The 22,991-nt window shown below is 30.5% G+C and overlaps 1 protein-coding gene across 2 annotated transcripts in view; it reads left to right on the top strand.

Annotated features, from left to right (window-relative positions):
- The first annotated feature begins 1,696 nt into the window (after nucleotides 1-1,696).
- Nucleotides 1,697-22,991, top strand: part of LOC126772826 (lachesin-like) — a 51,823-nt gene continuing 30,528 nt past the window's right edge. Inside the window, exons 1-3 of one of the 2 annotated variants that reach the window (XM_050493423.1) lie at nucleotides 1,697-1,765; nucleotides 17,867-17,994; nucleotides 18,170-18,355. In XM_050493423.1, coding sequence (XP_050349380.1) covers nucleotides 1,708-1,765; nucleotides 17,867-17,994; nucleotides 18,170-18,355 — 372 coding nt within the window. In that variant the 5' untranslated portion in view covers nucleotides 1,697-1,707. Of the gene's footprint in view, nucleotides 1,766-6,688; nucleotides 6,717-17,866; nucleotides 17,995-18,169; nucleotides 18,356-22,991 lie in introns of those variants that run through there. The other variant, XM_050493424.1, reaches the window with a different exon arrangement.

Below are 22,991 nucleotides of genomic sequence, written 5' to 3'. Positions count from 1 at the left end.
TGTTTGGCATTTTGACTTACAAGGACGAATAAATATTATCGATATGATGATAAGTGTTAGTATTTTGTTAACCCCACGCATATTTTTTTATTTTTTTATTAAACAACAGCTATTTACGAATCAAAATCAAAGTAAATTTTATACAAGTAGGATTTTAGGCATTGTACGAGATTTAGTTTTATGTAAAGCTACAACCGGCTCGGAATGTAGATTGGAAAAGAACCGGGACATAACTTAGTAGTTACTCTTTTTCATGAATCATATACATGTAAAAGTAGTAAACTGTTGTTAATCTTTGGCTGAAATCAAGAGTGTGAAAAAATTATATAATCTACAAATATTTTATTAAATTTTGATATTAAAACTTTTTTTATATAAACCTTTTGTATAATTAATATACATATTTTAATGTAAAAAGTACGTACTAAAATATTTACCGTTTTCGTATTGATTGAGCAACTTACCGAGTCGAACATTAATCGTACAGCACAGATCAGTGTTTGTTGTACGTGAATAAAACTACAGAAAAGCTCCAATGGAACAAAACACTTAAAACAATATACCGTCAGAGCGGCAATCATTTCTGTTTTATCTCAGTTTGCTCACGCTGCGCCGCGGAAACTGGCGTAATAAAAAACTACCATATGTACAGAGACATGTAAGTACATATACGTCAAATGCGCGATATTCCGTGGACGGGTTTTTGTGAAGCGCCTTGACAGTTAAAAACAATAGCATAAAATTTTATAACATAAGCTGCTTATGGTTATTAAATATCAAAAGCAAATATTTAAATACGAAACGTTGGAATAATTTAAAATTCAAAATAAATAATATTTACATTTCATTCTGACAGTATTATAGAAGATTAAATTTAAAAAAATAAATTATAATTTGTCAAATCTACATGGAACGATTTAAAAATTTTTCTCTTTAAATTGTATTACTTATGTTATAGATGTCTTTATTATACATTAATCGAATTCTTGATTTGATGAAGTAACTTGGAAGTAGGTATTTGCAAATAACATATGAGTTACAACACCTAATACATATGTATTTGTTAACCGACTAATTTAAAGTCGTATTTTTCTTTGTTTAACTTTTTTAGTTGTTATAAAATTTTGGAAATTTGATTTGCATCTTTTTTTTATAAATGTTAAAATTAAATTCGATGCTTTTCGCTCATTTTTTTCGGTGCAAAAATATTCAAAGGAAATCTCAAAGATTTTTTTGAACTCGGTTGTAACAAAAACATGTCTCGATATAAGGTGCATTAAATATTTACTATTTTTTTCCTATTTTTAATATAAAAGTAACACCAGTTCAAATTAAGATTTATACTAAATGAATTGGTTCTAGGCCAGAAGAAAACTTTAAATGAAAGAAATCATTGTCCTAACAATAGTTGTAAAATGAAGAGCGAGTATTTGGCTTGCAAAAGTGCACCCGAGATTGCTTCGTAACAAAAAGTTCGTTTTATTGTTTCAGATCTAACAAAGAAGAGGAATTGCAATGATATGACAATAACAAACTTTTCTCTATTATATTCTAAGAAAACAAGTTAACTATGTACGATGTAATCGAGACAATAATAATTTAAGTTAAGAAGAATTTTAAATCGACGAGCGAATCATACTGATATTACAATATCAAATGTCTGTTGACATAATGACTGCGGAAGCAAGGAGGCGACCGAGGGTTGCCATGGAAACGGGAGGACTGCCGCTGGTTTCTACGTTCGCTCTACTCACTATAGTCGCAGGTAAGTGACGGATTATCGCTTAGGTGTAGCTTATAGACATACATACATACGTAAGCTTAGAATTATTTTTTTATTTACATCATAATATGATTTTGACATACAGAAATGTTTTCTTGTTTGTAATATACGATATACTTATTGTATATATTTCTTTATTGTGAGAAGACAGAGTTAACGGCTCAAAAGAATACGTAATTAATATTAATTGATTTTATGCAGAATATTTTTAAATTGTGTAGTGAATAGAATATGCGATTCTTAGTAGCAGCGAAAAGTAGTTGGTATTTGGAATTGCGTGAGATGCAGTATTGAAACTGACAGTTCTATTTTAACTATGAATAAAATATGCTTGTTTTAAAAATCTAGCATTCATGCTAAAACTAAATTCATTTTTATTTTATTTTTTACTGCAACATCGATTTACGTGTATAGCTTATTTTCTAAATTTATACACAAAAATCGAGCCTAGATTCGAGTCCAGGCAAAAACTGTTGAGTTTTCATGTGTTTATTTATGTGTCTGCTGTCTATATATCCGCTTGGTTCTACTGAACTATGCACCGAACGTTGCGCTGGTTTATCGTAGTGGATAGGCTCGTTCGTGGCTTCGCGTCACCGACATGGTAATGTTAATATGGAATCGTTAAAAGTACAAATAATTTATGTGTTATGCGAATTAATGAAAATAATAACGATTAAAATTTATGTTATTTACATAACTAACAGGATATACAAATAATATAATATTTTAACCATTATTTATTTAAATTAAGCTGTATTAATTTTTGTGCCGAGTTTGCGACACACTGTGTATTTGATCAATAAAAAGCTATTAATTAAAAAGGGATAGAATTATTACTTGGAGTGACAATATATGTGGAAACTGGACAATAAAAGCCGAGATGGCCCAGTGGTAAGAACGCGTGAATCTTAACCGATGATCGTGGGTTCAAACCCGGGCAAGCACCACTGAATTTTCATGTGCTTAATTTGTGATTATAATTCATCTCGTGCTTTACGGTGAAGGAAAACATCGTGAGGAAACCTGCATGTGTCTAATTTCACTGAAATTCTGCCACATGTGTATTCCACCAACCCGCATTGGAGCAGCGTGGTGGAATAAGCTCCAAACCTTCTCCTCAAAATGAGGAGAGGAGGCCTTTAGCCCAGCAGTGGGACATTCACAGGCTGTTTCGGTTCGGACAAATATATTTAACTGTTTCAAGTTTTCATTTCTATAAGCAGTCCCTATGATTGCCTATTTTTAAAATTTTTCTTATGAAAGGAAGTACATGATAGCTGGTGTATACATACATATATATGTCGCTATATCTATTTCAAATTGAAGCTGTTTGAGACTAAGTTCGGTGCAAGATAATCTTGTAGTATATCACCTTCTACACCGTTCAATCGATCTTTATGACAATTGTTATTTAGGTATATGTATGTACACATACCTAACAATGTGAATTTTTTTTATTTTTTTATTATGTATCTTTTGTCACGTACGCGTTTTTATAACGTTAGTTCGCTTGAGATAAAACTTAGTAATGTTTCTTGTGTAGTATATTATAATAATAATGTGCTTTAGACCGATTTCGGCCACGTTGGTCAATCTCAAAAAAGATTAGCCAACTACGAAGGAGATATATAACAAGTGTGTCCGCAAACATAGGTGCACTCTCTATTCCCTAACTTTCATAATGCGATGGTACGACAATCCGACACGACCGGAAAGAATTCAGGCGCAGGACCAACGGCTATGTGTGGTTTCCGAGGCACGGGAGTGAACACACTTTCAACTTCCCGACTTCGGGCTGCTACTGAGACCTTTTTGACTTTTTGACCTGGGAATTGAACATAGGACCTCCGGGTCTGCAGCCTTACATCAAGCTACTAGACCAACGAGGCACTCATAGTCATAGTGTAGTACTATCTATGTATGAAAGATGTGAACGGTGGCGTGTGAAAGATGTCGAGTAATACTTTATTAACAAAGGGGCAATGAATGATGGACATTAGAGAAATTAACATACAATAATAGCTTTTGTAGTGTCATATTTTTACGTAGCGGAACTTGATCATTTCTAAATGTACTGTGTTATATTTTTGTATACCGTTTGCTCATCCTCCTCTTAAAGAGAAGGTTTGCAGCTTATTCCACAACGCTGCTCTAATATATGTTGGCGTGTACATATGTGGTAGATTCATTTCGACAGATAATTTTTTTCACATTAATGTTCACTGCCAATCATTTAATAAATTATAAAGACAAGATAAGCATTTAAAAATTGCCCGAGATTGAACTCGCAATCTTCAGCCAAGATTCTCGTGTCCTAATCAATGGGCCATTGCGGCATTTAATTTTTTATAATATATACGTAGTGCGTAAAGCACCGACTGTGAGGTAAGTTACAAATATGCATTTATTCAACCGTTTTCAATATACTAATATTAGTTGAGGGATGGTTATTGGGAGTTTATTTATATAGGATATATATCAATGAAATTCATAATTTCTCTAGCAGATGTCATAGCCATATGAAATCGTAATAGTAAAGTACAATTGTTTGCTCTGCGAGATATTTTGCAGATGTGTGATTACAAATAGATATTTGATTTTATTAATCACGAATTTCCGAAAACAACAACAAACACACTGTGATGTGCATCACAGTGTATATTTAATTTTAATTCTGTTTAATTTTGTTATATAATATAAAATATGGCAAGAAGTCATGACATGAGTCTTAAGGTGGCACTTAATAACATGAAAATTCTATTGAATCGATGAAATAATTATTTAAAATGGTGCAAAAATAAACCCGGAGCAATTGGACACTAGATTCGATATCAAACCTAATTATAAAGTTTATAAAACATATTACGTTTGAACACAAATATGTCTCATTTGGGTCATTCCCCTTTACATACAGAAAACATATAGCTTACTACATAAAGAGCTATAAATGTGAGTGAGTGAGTGTTTGTATGTGTGTGATATGTCCAAAGATAAATTAACTGAGAAAATTATATAATAACATCTATAACATATTTATCTTCAATTTTAATTGATATTACGCGTATAGAAAATCTTAAAACATAGCTTTATAAAACTTTGTGTTATTTATACAAAATATTTGAGAGAAAAAAAACCACATTTACTTATGAATAATTTTGCAGTTGTATTTGGTTTCGTAAGGGTTAATGTTTGAGAGTTTCATTACTAAGGTTACAAAACTTATGGCGACATAGATAGGAAAAACATATCATAGTGATTTTGATCTGTTACAGCTAAAACGCAACATTATTAATGAAGTCTAAGTCTAATGAAATTAATGATTTTCCTTCATATAATTTGACTTGTATTGTTGTCTAACACCATATTGAATAATATTTTACTTACTTGCTTGCAAGAAATTACTTCAACCATTAATAATTAGTTACATTAAAATAAAGCTATAAAAATATAATAAATAATAATAATATAATACACTATTTTAGATTCTGTAGGAGAGAAAATATATATTAATCGTACAAATACGTTCCTACAGAATATATATATTAATCCCTGATGATAAATAGATAATAAAAAATCGTCATATTGTGGAATGGCAAATTAAAACATTAAGATCATCACAGATCCAAGTCAATCAACTATAGGTAAACATTATTATTATTAATCCCAGATTATAAAATACTATTGTAATCGAAAACTAAATTTTTAGTGGAACGAAGCACTTTAGTTTACTAGTAAATATTTACGCTTCGTAAGCAGAGGCTTTGAAGTACTAACTCAGTGTAACTAAACGTGTTTCTTACTAATAGCCCGCCCGATGAAAAGCTTAATATCCCGTCCGGTACGTCTTTACGCCTCTTTGAAAACATTAATTTTCTCTTCCTAACGCTGAATAAATTAATGTGGGTGTTTGTAAATCACGTTCCAGTCGTTGCTTTACTTGAATTTTCAATGTCTGCTAAAGGCTTTATTAAATATTTATAATATTTTTTTATAATGCATTAGTGTAGTGTCCGTTAAGGACAGGTATTTGACGAAATATGATTTTTGAATTGGTTATAAAGAACGATTACAAAGATATTAAATTTTAAGAAAATATTGTTTTTTTTTTTAAATATATGCAAAGATGGCTTATCATTTTAATTCACTTCTAACGAGCATCCTCGGATGTATTGTGATCACGCTTACCTCTGTTAGGATACTCGTAGTGTATATATTATTTGTAAAAGCATATTATTGTTGTAAGAAGTAATACAAGTTATCAATGATCTTGATATTTGAATTAAGGTAGTTCTGTTAATTCATTAGTTACCTATATGCAAAACATTTCATATGTTTTAGCAATGCAAAAATAAAACTAAGCCTGTTTACATGATCGGGCGAATTGTTGCACTTTAATGACCGTCTACACGAACAGACCGCTGCAGTTTAAAGCAATACCACAGATTCTCTCACGTAGACGGCACGCTTGACGTCAGGAACCCGCACAGACGTTGCCTTAGCGGATTCCAAGTTTAATTGAAAACACTTTATACAAACCTTTTCTTTTAATTGCTTAAGGCTTCCGCCTGTGCACCGTGCCCCATGAATTCCACATTGTTTCATTATAGCGATTAAATTGGAACAGCTATAGTATGCAAATAATACCGTCTGTAATTGATAGACACATTAAAAACCTCACCAAATTAAGGCTAATCATTGGATAAATTTGTATGGAAATTAGTAAATGAATGCGTTGCGGATTTAATGCAATTCTATCAGAATGTAATTATAGGCGTCGATGGGCGTGAAATACTGAATAATTGGAATACGTAATCCGATACAGTGCCAACCAAATACGAAATGCGTACAATGATATATTTTGATTAAAACTTGTTCAAGCTTATGCTTCGAATAGGTGTGATATTAGAAACGAAATACGCGTATATTAAAAGTGAGTATTACCGTCTGTGTTATATATATTATTTGATCATATTGCTTAGATCTTACATACTGGAATGCTGGGTTTCTTATAAGAATGAAAATAATACGCGCCAGTAATATGAAGATTGTAATAATAGCTTTTATATTTTGTATACTAAGTTTATATTGAATACGCCGTACCTTTTTTATTAATCTTAAGTCAGAATAAATTGCAATTCACCTTAATATAATAAAGTGCAATACGCAAATTTGTTTACAAAATTATTGCACTTAGTGATTTCAGCGTATACGATTTGTTTTAATAAATAAATAAATTAAATTTAATCAATTAATATATATTATAATTGAGATACAATTATTTCTTACAATTTCTTAGTAGCAATATTAATAATATAATTTTATAAGCTTAATTTAGGGGTGGTTATTATGCTCTTATTTCAGACTGAATATTTAAAGTTTTATTTTCTTTATATAAGCTATTTCTGTATAAGCTATTTATAGGATGATTACTGCTATTTGGGTAAATTTGATAAGTAATTATTTAGCAATAACAAGTGTCGAGTTAGACTAGTTGCTCGTAGCGATTAGTCTAGTTAAAATAATTCCAATCGTCGCTAGATGTTTTTTGACATAAGTTTTGTTTAGCTACTGATTATAGAAACTATATGTTGATGAAAATTTATGATGTCAAAAAAACGCTACGATAAAGTTGTTATAACAATATTATATTCGGACGATTTTTTAAATGTACAAATATTATATGATTTTTATATGATATGTTTCATTTATATACTATCCAGTGTATTGTATTTTTTTCAGTGGTCATCAAAAGATAGCCTGAACCGCAGATTTCTCTTTATCTACGTTAAACAATACGTATATATATTATTAAATCCATACTTATAATATTATAAAAAAGAAAGTAACTCGTTTTGTTTGCGTGACTGTCTGTCTGTCTGTTACATTTTCACGGCTAAACCACTGAATAGATTTCAGATTTGTAGCTTTTGCGAAAACCGTAGTAAAACAAACTTATAAAACCTTCCTCATTATGATAATATTATTATCAAATATAAAAGAATATATCATATTTATGATCGTCAGTTATTATCTGGACTACACTTTGCAAAGACAAATAACGGATTCATTACTCGTTAAATACTTAATAAAGTTTAGGTTTAAGGATCTTTGTTCTAAATAAGAATACATGGGAAATCACTTCCTTGAGAACAGAATTTTGCGAAGTTATAATGTACATTCGACTGATAAATACTGATATTATATTTATATACTATAAACAATAAATAAACTAATATATATATACACCCCAATTCATTTGCGAGCAATTTGACACTTATCCACTTAACAAATTCGTTTGTAAATTAAGATATAGCACTAAGTGTTTTTGAATACGTTAATTGATCCATTTTTTTAATATTTATAACTATTTTGTTATCTAGTTGAGCTCCTTCAAAATGTGATCATGTCTTCAAAATGTGATCATCTCTTTAAACGAGTTCGGAGATTACTACGTTTACTAATATACTTGACTAATTTGACTATATTCATGCATAATTAGGCTTTATATTGATTTAATTGGGTTTCATGAATACTTAAAAAAAATCTAAGTTAATTTCGAGAACGTCGTTGATGTCGTTGACGTCAAGTTCAAGTTAGTGCTTATGTTATTGTATTTTTCACGAAAAACCATGAAACGAATTCAATATTATATTTTAATCCTTAATTCGTGACTTTATAAGCTTTATATAGCTCTTGGTCGTAGATCAAGATAAGCGGGGTCGTGGCTCGTTAAACTTAGCGGCAAGCCATTGCGTTATTAATTTCTAGTCGGGAATAAAAAATTTGTTCGACGGGGTGAAATGTTATGATATCCTGTTTGATCAATGCTATAAAATTTGATTTATAACTTGTCCTTCTAAGCTTAATTAAATTGAAGTTATTAAATTAGGCAGATTTAGGCTGGTAGAATATAAAATTAAATAAAAAAATATAATATAATATCTTATTTTAAATCAATAATGAATATACGTGAATTACTTACGCCTTTATTTTCACGTCTAAAAATAGCGTAGACGCCGACCAGTAGCAGAGACAACTTACGAAGATCTTTGAATTTGAAGATAATTTGACGAATATACTTTTTAATTTTAGATAGAAATTTTGAATGTTATAAAATATAATTTTATCAATTACGAATTTATATCCGTGGTTTTATTTATTACTTCTAGGCAAATATAACACTTAAGATTTTTTCGACTTTTTATATGAAGTAAAGAACGAAGAGAGTTCTCTTCTCTTAGTGTGAAAAAAATTAAAGAACAGAGAGTATAAACTATTACAATTCCGGTTTAATTAAAATGCATCATGTGGTTTCCACAGATGCATGCACCGACAGAAACCATATTTGACCGACAATTAATATTATTAAATTTATGTGTTCTATGACGTTTTCATTGTACTATTAGAGTACTGATGTTATATAAAAAATTTAAACTTTATAAAGCAAAATGTTTCTTTCGAAAATACAATATGCATATAATAGACATATAATTATAAGAGAATAGAGTAGCATTTTTAAGAACAGATAGAGAAAGATAAGAAAAATAAACGTATAATTAACTCACAGTAACAGCCTGTTAATGTCCCACTGCTGGGCTAACGCCTACTCTCCCTTTTTAAGGAGAAGGTTTGGAGCTTATTCCACCACGCTGCTCCAATAATTAACTCAAGATATAAATAAACATCGCGTAAGTTTAAAGTGTACATATATATATATATATATATATATGTATATATTAATGAATAATATAAAAGAAAATATATTATAAATTATATATAAATAACATTTTTATTAAATGTATTTTATAAAAGTTTTAAAAGCGGCGGCAGCATCAGTGTACAGATAAAAACGGGCATCGGACTGGGTTATTAATTTTCATTTGCTACACTTGGTCTAACGCGTGCAGCGGCTCGCATAAAGCCCGTCTTTACCGAAACATTTAAGCTGTTTTGTTCCATTATCTTCATATGCTGACATTCAGAATAGTGCCTTGTAATAAATGTGAAGTGTGTTTTAACATAATATATTCTTTAATTTTTTGAATACTGATATGGCTATAATTTATATCAGAAGTATGATCATTATATTTTAAAAGTATTGAGCTTTTAGATATTTATTAGTTTTCTTTTACCAGATAAGAATAGTTTTTGATAAAGATATGTTACATAATTTCAAACCCCAGGACATGACAACAAAAAATGGTGGTAGGGCTTTGTGCAAGTTCGTCTGGGTATGTACCACCCACTCATCAGATATTCTACCACGAAACAGCAGTACTTGATATTGTTGTGTTTCGGTTTGAAGGTTGAGTGAGCCAGTGTACAGCCAGCCAGTTACAGGCACAAGGGAGATAACATCTTAGTTCCAAAGGTGCATTGGCGATGTAAGCGATAGCTAACATTTGTTACAATGTATATGTCAATGGGCGTTGGAGACCATCTATCATCAGGTGACCCATATGCTCGTCCGCCTACCTATTAATTTAATTCGAATTAATTTAATCCAATTTATAATATGTAAAATCCGTTAAATATTATTATTGTAATTTTTCTCTTTTTATTATTTATGGTATTGTATTTATGATCCCTGTTTGGTCGAAACAAATGATTTTATTATTATTATTATTATTCTATAAATAAAAAAATAAAAAAAACTAGCGAAGCATCTCTGTCTGAAAGTTAGAATTGTGTACAACCCCGTGCCTCGAAAAGCACGTAAAGCCGTTGATACTGTAAATCTGTTTTGCGTTTACAATTGTGCATTAAAATATGTCCTACGTAGTGGGCTGATTAATCTAGTGATTGGCCATCGTGGTCGAAATTGGGCAGGAGGACATCATCATCATCACAACTTGGTAGTTTACTTTATCAAGTAGCCTTATACATAGTACTAGTTACACCGATAGAAAGTTGTTAGTTTTATTCCTTTTTGTTTTTGCCATAGCGAGTAATGCCGTGTTACTCAATACAGATTTACGTAGTTCACAGATTTCGTTCAGCTCAATGTTTAGCTTAAAAGCTATAGTCATAACACTTTGCGTTTTTATGTAACATGAAATAAATATGTAAATAAGCACTGCGATGCAAGTGACATACTAATCCTTTGTCGTAACAAAAAATACTTAATCGAAATGAAATACACGAGGAATACGTGATACAGACCGAAATCATACGATGTAAGCACCCGTGAAACAGTAAAACAGCGCGAATTTGGAGCCCACATAAGTGGGATCACGATATAATCATTAATGTAAATGTAGTAATACATATATTTGAAATTGTTTGTAATAAAAATACAAATACTTTTAAATCTGCTCTAAAAAGAGATAGCGAATATATATCCGTATCGAGTAAAAAACGAGTATATAGTACAACTCTAATTCCAAGACTTATTAATGTCGATAATATATAGAGTATATAAAATCGTTTCTCTTGCCTTTTCAAACAATCTGCGACAACATAAATTAATCTTTGATCGACAGTGACCATTTTTAATTTTTATATTGATAATTTATTTAACCTAACGGCAACGGTAAATTGTAATTTATTTTTATTTTTTGTGTAAGTTAATACTTTTTTATTTGGATTTAGTATCCAAATTCTGAACTGAAGAAATCGAACATAGGTTGCATCATTATTCTTTCACTCATAATCAGATGGGTAGACAATTTTACTTGATCGGAGGGGCTTTATTAATACAGCCAACTTCAAAACTTCGGCCTGTTACAGAGAATTCCTTGATAAAATAGTAAAGAGAGTAGTAAGCCAAGCACATCATATTATATTATAACTGACAGTATATCAATGATCTACCCTTTTTATTATTTAGATAGCCCATTTTCTCATATTTTTATAGAATAGTTAGGCGGAAGGGCCTCTTTATGGTAAGTAGTCATTATCGCCCATAGACATTACACGCAACCAAATGTAGTCGTATAGCTAGATAGTATGGCTACATGTTATATCTCTTATGCTATAAGCATTTACTGGGTTTCTTTACCTTTCAAAACGGTACACAACAAAGCTAATTGCCGTTTTGCGGAAGAATATCTAATGAGTGGATAATATTTACCCAGACGAACTTACACAAAGCTCTATCACCAAGGGAATCATATACCTTCCTATTATATGTTTGTTTTTTCAACATATCAGACTTTTGTTCCATTTAGTCATAAGAGCGAGGAACAGTGTGTATAATTGTGCACGTATATATGTCTCCCTTTACCAACCAACCATGGGCAACGTGGCCCAAATAAGTCAGGAACTTCATCACCATTCTGAAGAGATGAGATAATTTTTCGAATTGTAATATAAATAGGTCAAGAGTGGCATACGTACTCAAAATTTAATATTGCCTATGGAACTAGCATTTTTTATATTCTCTCTTTTCCCTTAGTATAATTATACTTATACATTACACTGCAATACACTCAGCTTTTATCTGGTCCTTCGCTGTTAAATGCACCGTTAACGACAACTTCTCAAGTTAATGATTCTGCACAAACCCGGCATAAAAAGTAAAAGACAGTTGTACATAATAACATTTGGAATGAAGTATTTAATAAAAACTTTCGATTTTTTTTTTATCTAGACACATATTATAAATTATTTTATATCCGTCTGTGATCCGTGAAAACATTAACTGCCAGTGAGTTGACGTAATTTTAATTTTCTGCTCATTTTACACTCTCGAAACAGTATATTGAAACTAAATTTAATTAATTACAAACCTGTATAAGATTAATATTTACAAATCACAATACGCATTGCAGCTGTAGATACGTTACTACAATTATTAAATTATCATGTAAAAACATAGTGGTAGATAAAAAATGTTTAAAACTGTTTTTGTTAATAGTATTATATTTAAAAATTATTATATATTATGAGAACAAATGATACCGTCATTCCAAACCAATTTCGTGCATATAATAGCATTAAATTCGATACAGCAGTTTTATTTAATTTTTTACGAATTATGACACTAAATTTAATTTTTTTTTTGATGATATAATTAATTTTAAGCAAAACAACCCTTTTTATCATATCCTTTAAACAAGGGCAGGTTCTAAAAATTCTGAACAGTGAAATGATTATAATAAAATACATAAATGCCTACAAGAGCGGTGAATTATTTTATTACCTATTTATTAATTAAATTAAGCATTTATTTTTAATTAGTTTTAAAAGGGCGGAATAGCAAGTAATAATAAAACTTGGTGGTAGGGTTTTGCCTGAACTCGCCTGGGTAGGTACCACCCACTCTTCAGATATTCTATCGCAAAACAACAGTACAGTAATTAGTATTTTTGTATTCCGGTTTGAAGAATTATTGATAAACTCTTTTTGTTTTTTTTTGCATTTTTGTGTATACATTTTTTATCATAATATGTCAGTTTAAATTTATATATATATATATTTATATATAATATATATGTATATGTATATCTTTATTCTTCCATAATTTATTTGTATACGTGTTGTTTACGCGATATCTTTAAAAATGTTACGTTGGAGTGAACGAAGCTGAAAATGTAAAATTGCATTATGAGTTAGCCTATAATTGCGATGTATAGTGTTAATAAGTGTCATTATTTGGAATTGTTATTTTCTGGGATAGACATGTAAAAACATTGTATATTATGTTGGCTTCCTATAAAAAAAAAATAATAATAAAATAAAAGAATGAGTGCGCCAGTGTAACTGCAGGCACGAGGGACATAACATCTTAGTTCCCAAAGTTGGTGATGTAAGGAGTAGTTAATATTTCTTACAACGCCAAAGTCAAAGTGGTGGTGACTACTTACCATCAGATGACGCCTTGCCCGTCCGCCTATCTATTCTATAAAAAAAAACAGCTTGATGGTAAATGGGCAACAATAGAAAATTATATTCTACCAATGTAAGAACTATTTTCTAAGCCACCCAGCCAGGTAATAACGATCAAAGTACTTCAAACATTTTTTAATTACAAGTGGCAAGATCAAAATATGTCTAGTATGTTCCGTATGGAGTTTAAAAGGCGACTTTCGAAAATCAACTTGCAAAGAATAGGCTTCAAAAGTATAAAAAGCAACACATCTAATAAATATCATTAACACATTTACCAGTTAGAAAGAATATTTTCTTCATTACGCATCCGCTTTAGATCTGTTTTGAAAATATGATATTCCAAGAGTGTAAGGTGTGTGTTTGCATGTATGCGTGTGTTTATGAGATGCGTAGCCTACTCACTCTGAAGGTGTTTACTTGTTAGGGCTTTGTGCACGCTCATCTGGCTACGTAATATCCACTCATTATATTCTACACACAACAATACCTTGTGTTGAACACCTACATGAGATAAAATTTAATAGAAATTAAAAAAATATATAATAAAAATACGAATGTTGTATTTGAAAGCGATGCGGTTCTATATTTTGTGGTATAAACACAGGGTGACAATCATTGGTCAGTTAAGGGATTAATAGATGCGGGCAGGATAATGATGCCGATTTCAGCGCATTCGATCTCGCATTAATTTCATTCGAACAGATCAAATAGTAATTAAAATTGATAAAACGCATCGCTTTAATATGTTAATGATTCCATAATTCATTTAAAAATGAAACAACTTGATCTCATTTAAACTTTGATGCAATACAAAGATTTTGGTTTTTTTTTATTTGTATATTTTCATTAAAAATGCGAAATTTTTATTTAAATGTTTGTCACTCAATCAAGCCTGAATGACTAGAATTACTTGAAAAATGTTTTGTGTTGTATTAAAGACAAATGAGTTATGGACGATAACACGGAACATGTTTTTATTTATTTTCGCTTTCACATTAATTTCTCAACTGATTATCAGAAATCCTTGTGATATCACAGATATACAGGGATCACAGAGGTATAGAAAGGGAAATAGGGTACCTAAGAACCTCCTCCTCCTAACAATCCTACGAAGTCCCGTTCGGAAATGAGTTTTAAATTGAAACATGATGTTGCTATATAATTTACTACTAAAATGGTGAGTTAAAAAAAAGAATAACGTTACAACTTAAAACTTGAACAGTTTTAATAGAATGCATAATTTTTGTATAATTTCAAAAGGTCACTATTAATTGTATAAAATAGAACGATATCCGTATGTTATAATAGCAGCAAACAAATCATCTGCGTAATTATGTATTTTAAATTTGTCGAAAGTTTTATTATCTTTGCTATAGAAATGTGTATAACCTTTTTTCAGTTTATTAAATTAAGCCCGTATAACTGTGGTTCGTGGATAACCGATTATAATAAACAAATTTTAGGTTCGTGTTAGTTAAGTTTAATTTTAAACTATAATGTTATTTATATATAATCAATGTACATATATGTAGTTGAGCTTTGACAAAAAAATATAGAATTAGATTCCAACCACGAAGGCTATTCACCGGAAACTAGCAAAGACTACGGATATATATTTTAGTGAAGAAATTGTGCGCAAACATAAGGGCACTCTCTATTAGGGAATGGACTCAGTCGTAAAATCCCATGGGACGACATTTTGGCACCAGAAAAAGTTGAGGCACAAGGTCACTGGCTTCATGTGCTTTCCGAGGAACGGGTGTAAACACTGCTAACTTCTGGACTTCTAGCTCCTACTGAACTCGTGACCTTGGATTCTGCGGCCTTATAACCTAACTATATATACCAACGATAATTCATATACACATATATATAAACGAGCTTTTTTCATTGTAGGATTCAAATTTAAGGCTTAATATATTTAGTATAAAGTAGGTATTCGTACATGTTTCTTATTTCTTCTTTCAAGATTTTAATAAATAATACTTCGAGGAGTTCATTTAAGCCGTCTAATGAAATATGACCGTGTCTATTTATAAACTACCTTAATAAGAGATGCACGTGGGAAGGTATTGTTTACAATATGCCTATAAATAAATGAATTAATTAATGTAGACGGATAACCGTAACATAGTTCATAAATATTATCTTTATTTTAAACAATTACCATACCTAATGATGTCATCTTCATCTATTTAGTTAATGATAATCACGCATGAACCATATACTAAAATTTTATATCGGAAAATGAGTACTATGTGTAGTAATGGAACTGGCAAAATATAATTAACATTTATGGAAACAATCGTAACCCATAGAGTGGTTTATACAATCCCTATATTTACTTACCTTCTTTAATTTATTTTCCTTCCTTGTTTTACCCGTACGAAGTCGGGGCAGGCAGCTAGTTTTAAAATCAAATTAATTATTACGAAAATTCACAACCAAAATCGCTTTGGTTTTTATATTATACAATAAAAAGTTCCAAATAACAAAAATGTAATTAATTAAAACTATGTAGATGAAACTAGAGACCAACGGTATATATCATTCTATAATTCATCCAGGCTTAGAATCGAGGCCGGTAAAAAGTATAAAAAGTGAAATCCGAGCTCCGCATTAGCCGAATTGAACGAAAATATTCGGAGTTCCGAAACCCGCACGAAGCCATTAATCGTTTTGATGTCACAGTATGGGACATTTAGTGTGACCCTTTTTAAGCGAACCCGTCCCTAATCACCGAAGGCCGAATGCCGAAAACCAAATCACGGGTGTTCGTACAACGGTTGGTCGATTTCAAATGGCAGATACTAATTGCTATCTGTTCATTGTGAAGGACCTTACGAAAACGAATACGTAATTTACACGTTGCGAAAAAAAAATCGGGATCACACCAGTCAGAAAAACAGCTGACTGTTTAAGTATGTGTTAAGGCAAATCGTTAATTACAATTGTAAATAAACTGAAAATAATAAAATAAATTAGTACAATTAATTTTATAAAACAAAATGTATTCCTTAACATCTTATGAATAAAAAGGATTAAATATAATTAAATTTTTTTCTCAATCGATGAAAGATTTAATATTGCGATGATTTAATTACACAGAAATAAATCCAATGATTGCGAAAATCGAAATCAGTATGGTAACGTCAGCAATTTTACTTTTGTTTGTGCAAGCCTGACCTGATTTAAACAGATTTGAAAGGCCAATTCAACCTGTATTCCTTTTGTTTGAATTTGGCTACGTGGAAAATAAAGCTGATTCATTCATTTGATAATTATTCTGCGCGGGACGCGGGTACAACAGGAATCTTGCTGTAAAAAGGATTCTTAAATTTTTCATTACGCTACCTTCTAATGACGAGGATTAATTTAGTGATTTGACGTGGAATGAATTTTTTTTTATTTAATAATATTGACTCATAATGTTATATTCAATTATAAAAAGCCAGGTAAATAACGGTTTAAAGACGTAAAGTCATTACAAGAAGGAACTTTTACTTTTTAAAGTAAATATTTTACTATATAAAAGTAAAATAAAGGATTGAATAAAAAAACTACTTATTTTCTAAATAGGGTAATCAAAAAAAATAAGGAAATAGAACATTGGATACGAATATTGCTTAATTAAATCTGTTATTTATAATCAAACACTCCATGTTAAATTTGCTTAAATCCCATACACCTACCTAAACGGTACTATTAAATAATAATTAATGTAAAACCTATATCCATAAATATGAACGGCCAAAATTTTGGAAATAGTGCCAAATAGTTCTAATATTATAACATTAATTCTTATCACTCAAATTAGTGTTAAATTAACACCAATTAAATTTACTTCTCCGCTTTTTACAACAAGAATAACTGAATAATAAAACAAGTAGTCCATAGGATGCGTAGCGGGTCTCATCGATAATTTACTTTTCAGAAATCGCTTTGTGCAAAGCTTGTCATTAGTTGAACTTAATCAATAAAGAGAAAATGATATGATAAAATATGATTTATATTTTATCAATTGAATTAATCATGTTAGATTTTATTCAGAAAAAGTATTGTACAGGATTTATAAATACTTTTTTAATAACACTTAACATTTGTAATACTTATGAGCAAAATAATATAGTGTTGTTTTTCTCGCAACCTCGCTCTGCCGCGCTATGAACTGTGGACGGCCAGCTATAGCCAAGTTTATTGTAAGCGCAGCTCTGATATTAAAGTGATAACTTAACGTTTGTATTGCAGGTCAGATGCAGGGGTCAGGCTATAGCGAGGTGGAGCCGGAATTTCTCTCCCCGTTGGAAAATACTACCGTCGCACAAGGGTGGGACGTTCATTTTACTTGCACCGTCAATCATCTAGGTGCATATAAGGTAAGTATTTCTAAAATAAAACATTAAAAGAATCTAATTTATTTTAATCTGAATCTTGATGCAATATACAATAATAGTTCTAGAATGTTCTAGAATCTGCAATTCAGAGCCAGGCTAACTTTGTATTAATGTCTTAATGAAGAATTAATGATATATAGATGTATATATTTTGTAGGTGGCCTGGATCAAATCAGACACAAAAACAATCTTAGCAATACACACGCATATGGTGACCCTCAACCCAAGGCTGTCAGTCACACATAATGGCCACAACACTTGGAAGCTGTACATCAGCAACGTGAAACCCAAAGATTCTGGCACTTATATGTGCCAGATAAACACCGACCCTATGAAAAGTCAGGTAATTTTTTTGTGTAATATGTGCAACGAGTATTTTTATTTTTATTTTTAATCGACTTTATATTTTCAAAATAATAAAACAATGCTTTTTTGTAGCTAAAATTATCGTGATTTTTGCTATCGTATCGATTAAATCCCGTTATATTTAAATGCGTTAAACCGTCTCAAAGATACACCTATATCTATGAGTAATGTTTTTATTTAATCTAGAAATATAAATTAATGAACAAGAAGGTCTTACAGAAATCATATTTTGAACGAGCAAATAATAGAAAATAATTATAACTGCAGAAATTAATTTATTAAATATGCATATTTTTCTTTATGAATTTTTTTTAGCATAATTGTCAAATATTTATTTTTTACTATTACTCAAATTGATATAATGCTACAATTTTAACAATTTTCAACGAACAAATATTATTTTTGATCAAAGCAATTCAATAACCAGTCATGATTTTAAAATGTTTTTATTTTATCTTTACTTAATTTAAAAGCGGAATGGTTTTATTTTCGATATTTAAAATGACGGAATGTTATCGTATAAAATTGGCGATTGCGATTGAGTTTGGTATGAATAAAAATGTGTATTAATATTATTTCTAGCTATTAAACATTAGTATTTATATTTAGGTATATCCTAATTAATAACCATGTAAAGAATTCTATGTTCGATCCTTAAATTATATATTATAAGGTATTTATATTTTTATACATTTAGTTCGGTATTATTGATGAGAAAAAGAACAAGGACCCATAAAGATTAAGGCTCTTTAGATAGGGCTCTTTCTGTCTGTCACTGCTATTTTTCTCCAAATATAGTAAACGAGAAACATATTTGATACACATACAAATTTAGATGATTCAATCAGAAACGTATAGCATAAACAAAACTTCTTATTTTGAAGGTTACCTTTTCTTTATCTATGAAAATATTGAGCCCAACTTTATTCAAATAGTGCTGAATATACCTTATATTTCGATTAACTCATTACTTGAAAAGCGTAATGAAAATATAATAACTACGGAAAATGGAAAAGTTCGGAGTTTCCGAAGCACTGAAAGTCCGAATTGCATTCCACTTATTTTTTTTTACAATGTTTCAACACTAAAATATTTCGTTTATTATGTGTAGAATAGGTTAAGTTTTGACATATGTATAAAGTAAGAAAATACTCAAATTTGAGTTCTTTATAAGTTTTTTTCCAAATATCTTAACTGACTACTTCGTTGGTCTAGTGGCTAGATAGAAAGCTGCATATCCCGAGGTCCAGAGGTCGGCTAAATAAAAAGTTATTGGGACCTTTGAACTCTTTCCAGTCGTACCGGATTCGTTCCGGATTATGAAAGTGAATTATTTGAACAAGGCACTTGTGGACTATAATATATTCTGGGTATCCTTGAGAATAGCCATCATGGATGAAATCAGCCAGGAAATTTTAAAATATCTAATTACAATTATACATTGCACAAATAAATTTTTAGCGTTTTTCTAATAAAATAAGCATGGAAATTACAATAATAATATACAATTCTAAAATATGATGATGTAGTGGAAGTTTAATATAACTAGGATATACATATTAATTAAGTTATTTCTATATCCTGTGTCTTATTGATTCATCGTTGCGTAATATTATATGAAAGCTAGTGTCAGGTGATGTTTGTTGCGAGTGTTTTTAAATTTAATTATTTTACAGTAGACGTACACGCTTTTAGGAATATGGGTTAGTAATTTTAGAATTTCCCAGGGGTAAGTCGAGCTCACGAGCACTTAGGTAATTACTTATAGCTTGGTCAGCATTCAGGAGGCAGATGTCATTGTTTATCTTAGCTTTCCAGGCTTATGACTATTGGGATTTGATTATAGTACATAGCATTGATAGAGCTCAATGAGCGTAGCATGTTATTGGTGAACGTACGTATGATATCGATAGCATGGAAAGGAATCTCTGTTTTCTTGTCCAAATGATTTTAACTGGACCAATACGACAATTTTTAATAAAATATTTAATATTACATGCATTTATTTATTTTACAAAATGCTATTATTTTCAATTTTGTACGACTTCTTTTTATAAAGCAAGACTATCCATTTCACTCTTTATACATCTGATTTCTGTAAAAGAAGTACTACAAAAAATTTGTTGCATTTTACTGAGAAGGCTTTTTATTTTAAAAGCAAGCATAATGTAATTAAGTGACATCGTGTCGACTCTTACTATTGCAGTTTGAGCTGTTATATAATAAATAGATCGTTATGTTGTTTGTCTAATTCATCCTAACCAAAATTATTAATGCGAAAGGGAGTAAGTTACGCTCTTACACCATAACTATTAATATTTTTGTTATGAAAATGACAGTACAGAAAGGAACAGAGTATCTAACAGGTGCTCCCCCTCCCTTACACGCTGGAGAAACGCGGATGGGAGCTTATTTTAAAAAAAAGATATTTATAATTTTTTGTGTATGTAATATGTATTTTATGAAGTAATATTATAATTTCGATAACGGCGATTAACCCCAAGGAAATATTAATGGATTAGGTGTTCGCAAGCATAAGTACACATAAATTCCTTCACTCTCATAATCTGTTGGGTCGGGAAACCGACTCGACTAGAGAAAAATCAGTCGCGGTATCAATGGCTTTAAGCGTTTTCCGAGTACTTGGGAGTATCAGTGCTCGCTTCCTTTCTCCGGGTTGCTGCAAAGATATTTTGACAGGAAAACACAATGAAATTTTAGAATATCAACTAGAATACCAGAATGTACTTTCCTACATTCATTTTCATAATTTATAATAAAATAATGAACAGTACTTACATAAATTTTCAGATCAATGAATTTAGAAGTATTGTAGCTAATATTAAAATTTATGCTAACCATTTCAATCGCCAGCTTGCTTTTGAGTGCCGAATCTCGATTAAATCGCATTCTGAACGATTCTCTTTGACTTTTAATTATCACTGAATCAATTTAATTTAATTTATAAAACAATAAATTTTTAACTGTGTAATAAATATGAATGGGATCGCTCCAACTGCAATAATTAGTAACTTCCAATAAATATTTTGTGATTGATTGTTTTATTTATAACAAAAAAATCTATGCATATATCTCAGAAATATGTATAAAAATATAATATTTTAATATAAAAAGAGTCAGACTCGTCATTTCTTCTCGGTACAGTCTACATTCTCAACGCATGAATACGCGTGAACTTAAACGGATGATAGCTTGCACAAAGCCCTACCACCAACATTGGGTAGCCTTCTAACATTCGGTAACAGATATCTATAGGACGCAACTTTTTTCTTTTAAATATAAACGAAGAAGTATCCTACTCAAAATAACTTCTATTTAACGACGTAATCGACTTCCATACCAATTTGTATTATAATTTGAGAAGTTGTTTGATTGATTGAAAAGCAAAAACAAATATTTTCTTATAATATTAGGGAGATTGCCAGAAGTTTCATGAACTGAGTTTCTAATTATTTTAATAAATTAGAATTATTTATAAATTAAATAATTTATTTTAATAATAAATTATTAAATATGCTCAATTTTTAAGCATTACATTAAAAATATATCTATAAATAACGTTTTTATTTAACGGATCAGTACTAAAACTACTTAATAAAATCAAGTTATTTTAAAGAAGTAAATAAATATTATTTTACTATAAAGTAACAGCATGTGAATGTCCCACTTCTTGGCTAAGGCCTCCTCTTCCTTTTTGAGGAGAAGGTTTGGAGCTTATTCCACCACACTGCTCCGATGCGGGTTGGTGGAATAGCCATGTGCCCGAATTTCAGTGAAATTAGACACAAGCAGGTATCCTCACGATGTTTTTCAAGCACTGTCAAGCACGAGATGAATTATAATCACAAATTAAGCACATGAAAATTCAGTGGTGTTTGCCGGGGTTTGAACCCACGATCATCGGTTAAGATTCACGTGTTCTTACCACTGGGCCATTATTTTATTATAATTATTTATTAATTAATTAAATAATAATAAATCTCATAATCGTACAATGTTATGTTAATTTAATAGTTACTAACCTCGTGACTTTGGACTGCGAGCTAATCTGTCGTATACGAGGTATTTCGGTGTTGATTTTGGCTTGTATCCGATATTTCTGTAAAAAAATAAATTTTCAGAATCTGTTTTACAACGTTGCTGCGTCACACACTTTTTATTCTATCCATGAGTTTTAAAATATCGAATGTTCGGTTTAAATGCACGAAGTGTATTTGGTTGAATCATACGATGAAATAGCCGAATCGGTTTATTAATGGCGCATTGGCCATATATTTATAATGTAGTGGCAAAAACTTCGGCTCACGTATACAGTTATGGCTTTTCGTAAAACTGCGGAGCTTAGAAACTTAATGCAAACAACCGTACATGTGCGAGGTACGACAGGTGAGGACCTAACGTTTTTAGCCAGCCTTAAATTTACAATAAACGGTTTTCACTATGTTTTAATCCGTACTTATATTATAAATGCGAAATAGTTTTCGTTGGTACACAAAAATAGATAGAACAGAGAGAACAACGTGATTTTTTGCATAACAATATTTACTTATTTTTTTCCCGAATGATGATGGCGCGTTAACTATATTTAAATG

This window comes from Nymphalis io, chromosome 13, assembly GCF_905147045.1.
Source record: "Nymphalis io chromosome 13, ilAglIoxx1.1, whole genome shotgun sequence".
In the NCBI taxonomy this organism is placed as follows: domain Eukaryota; kingdom Metazoa; phylum Arthropoda; class Insecta; order Lepidoptera; family Nymphalidae; genus Nymphalis; species Nymphalis io.
Note: the sequence above shows the minus strand (reverse complement) of the source record. Positions and strands in the feature narration are given on the sequence as shown.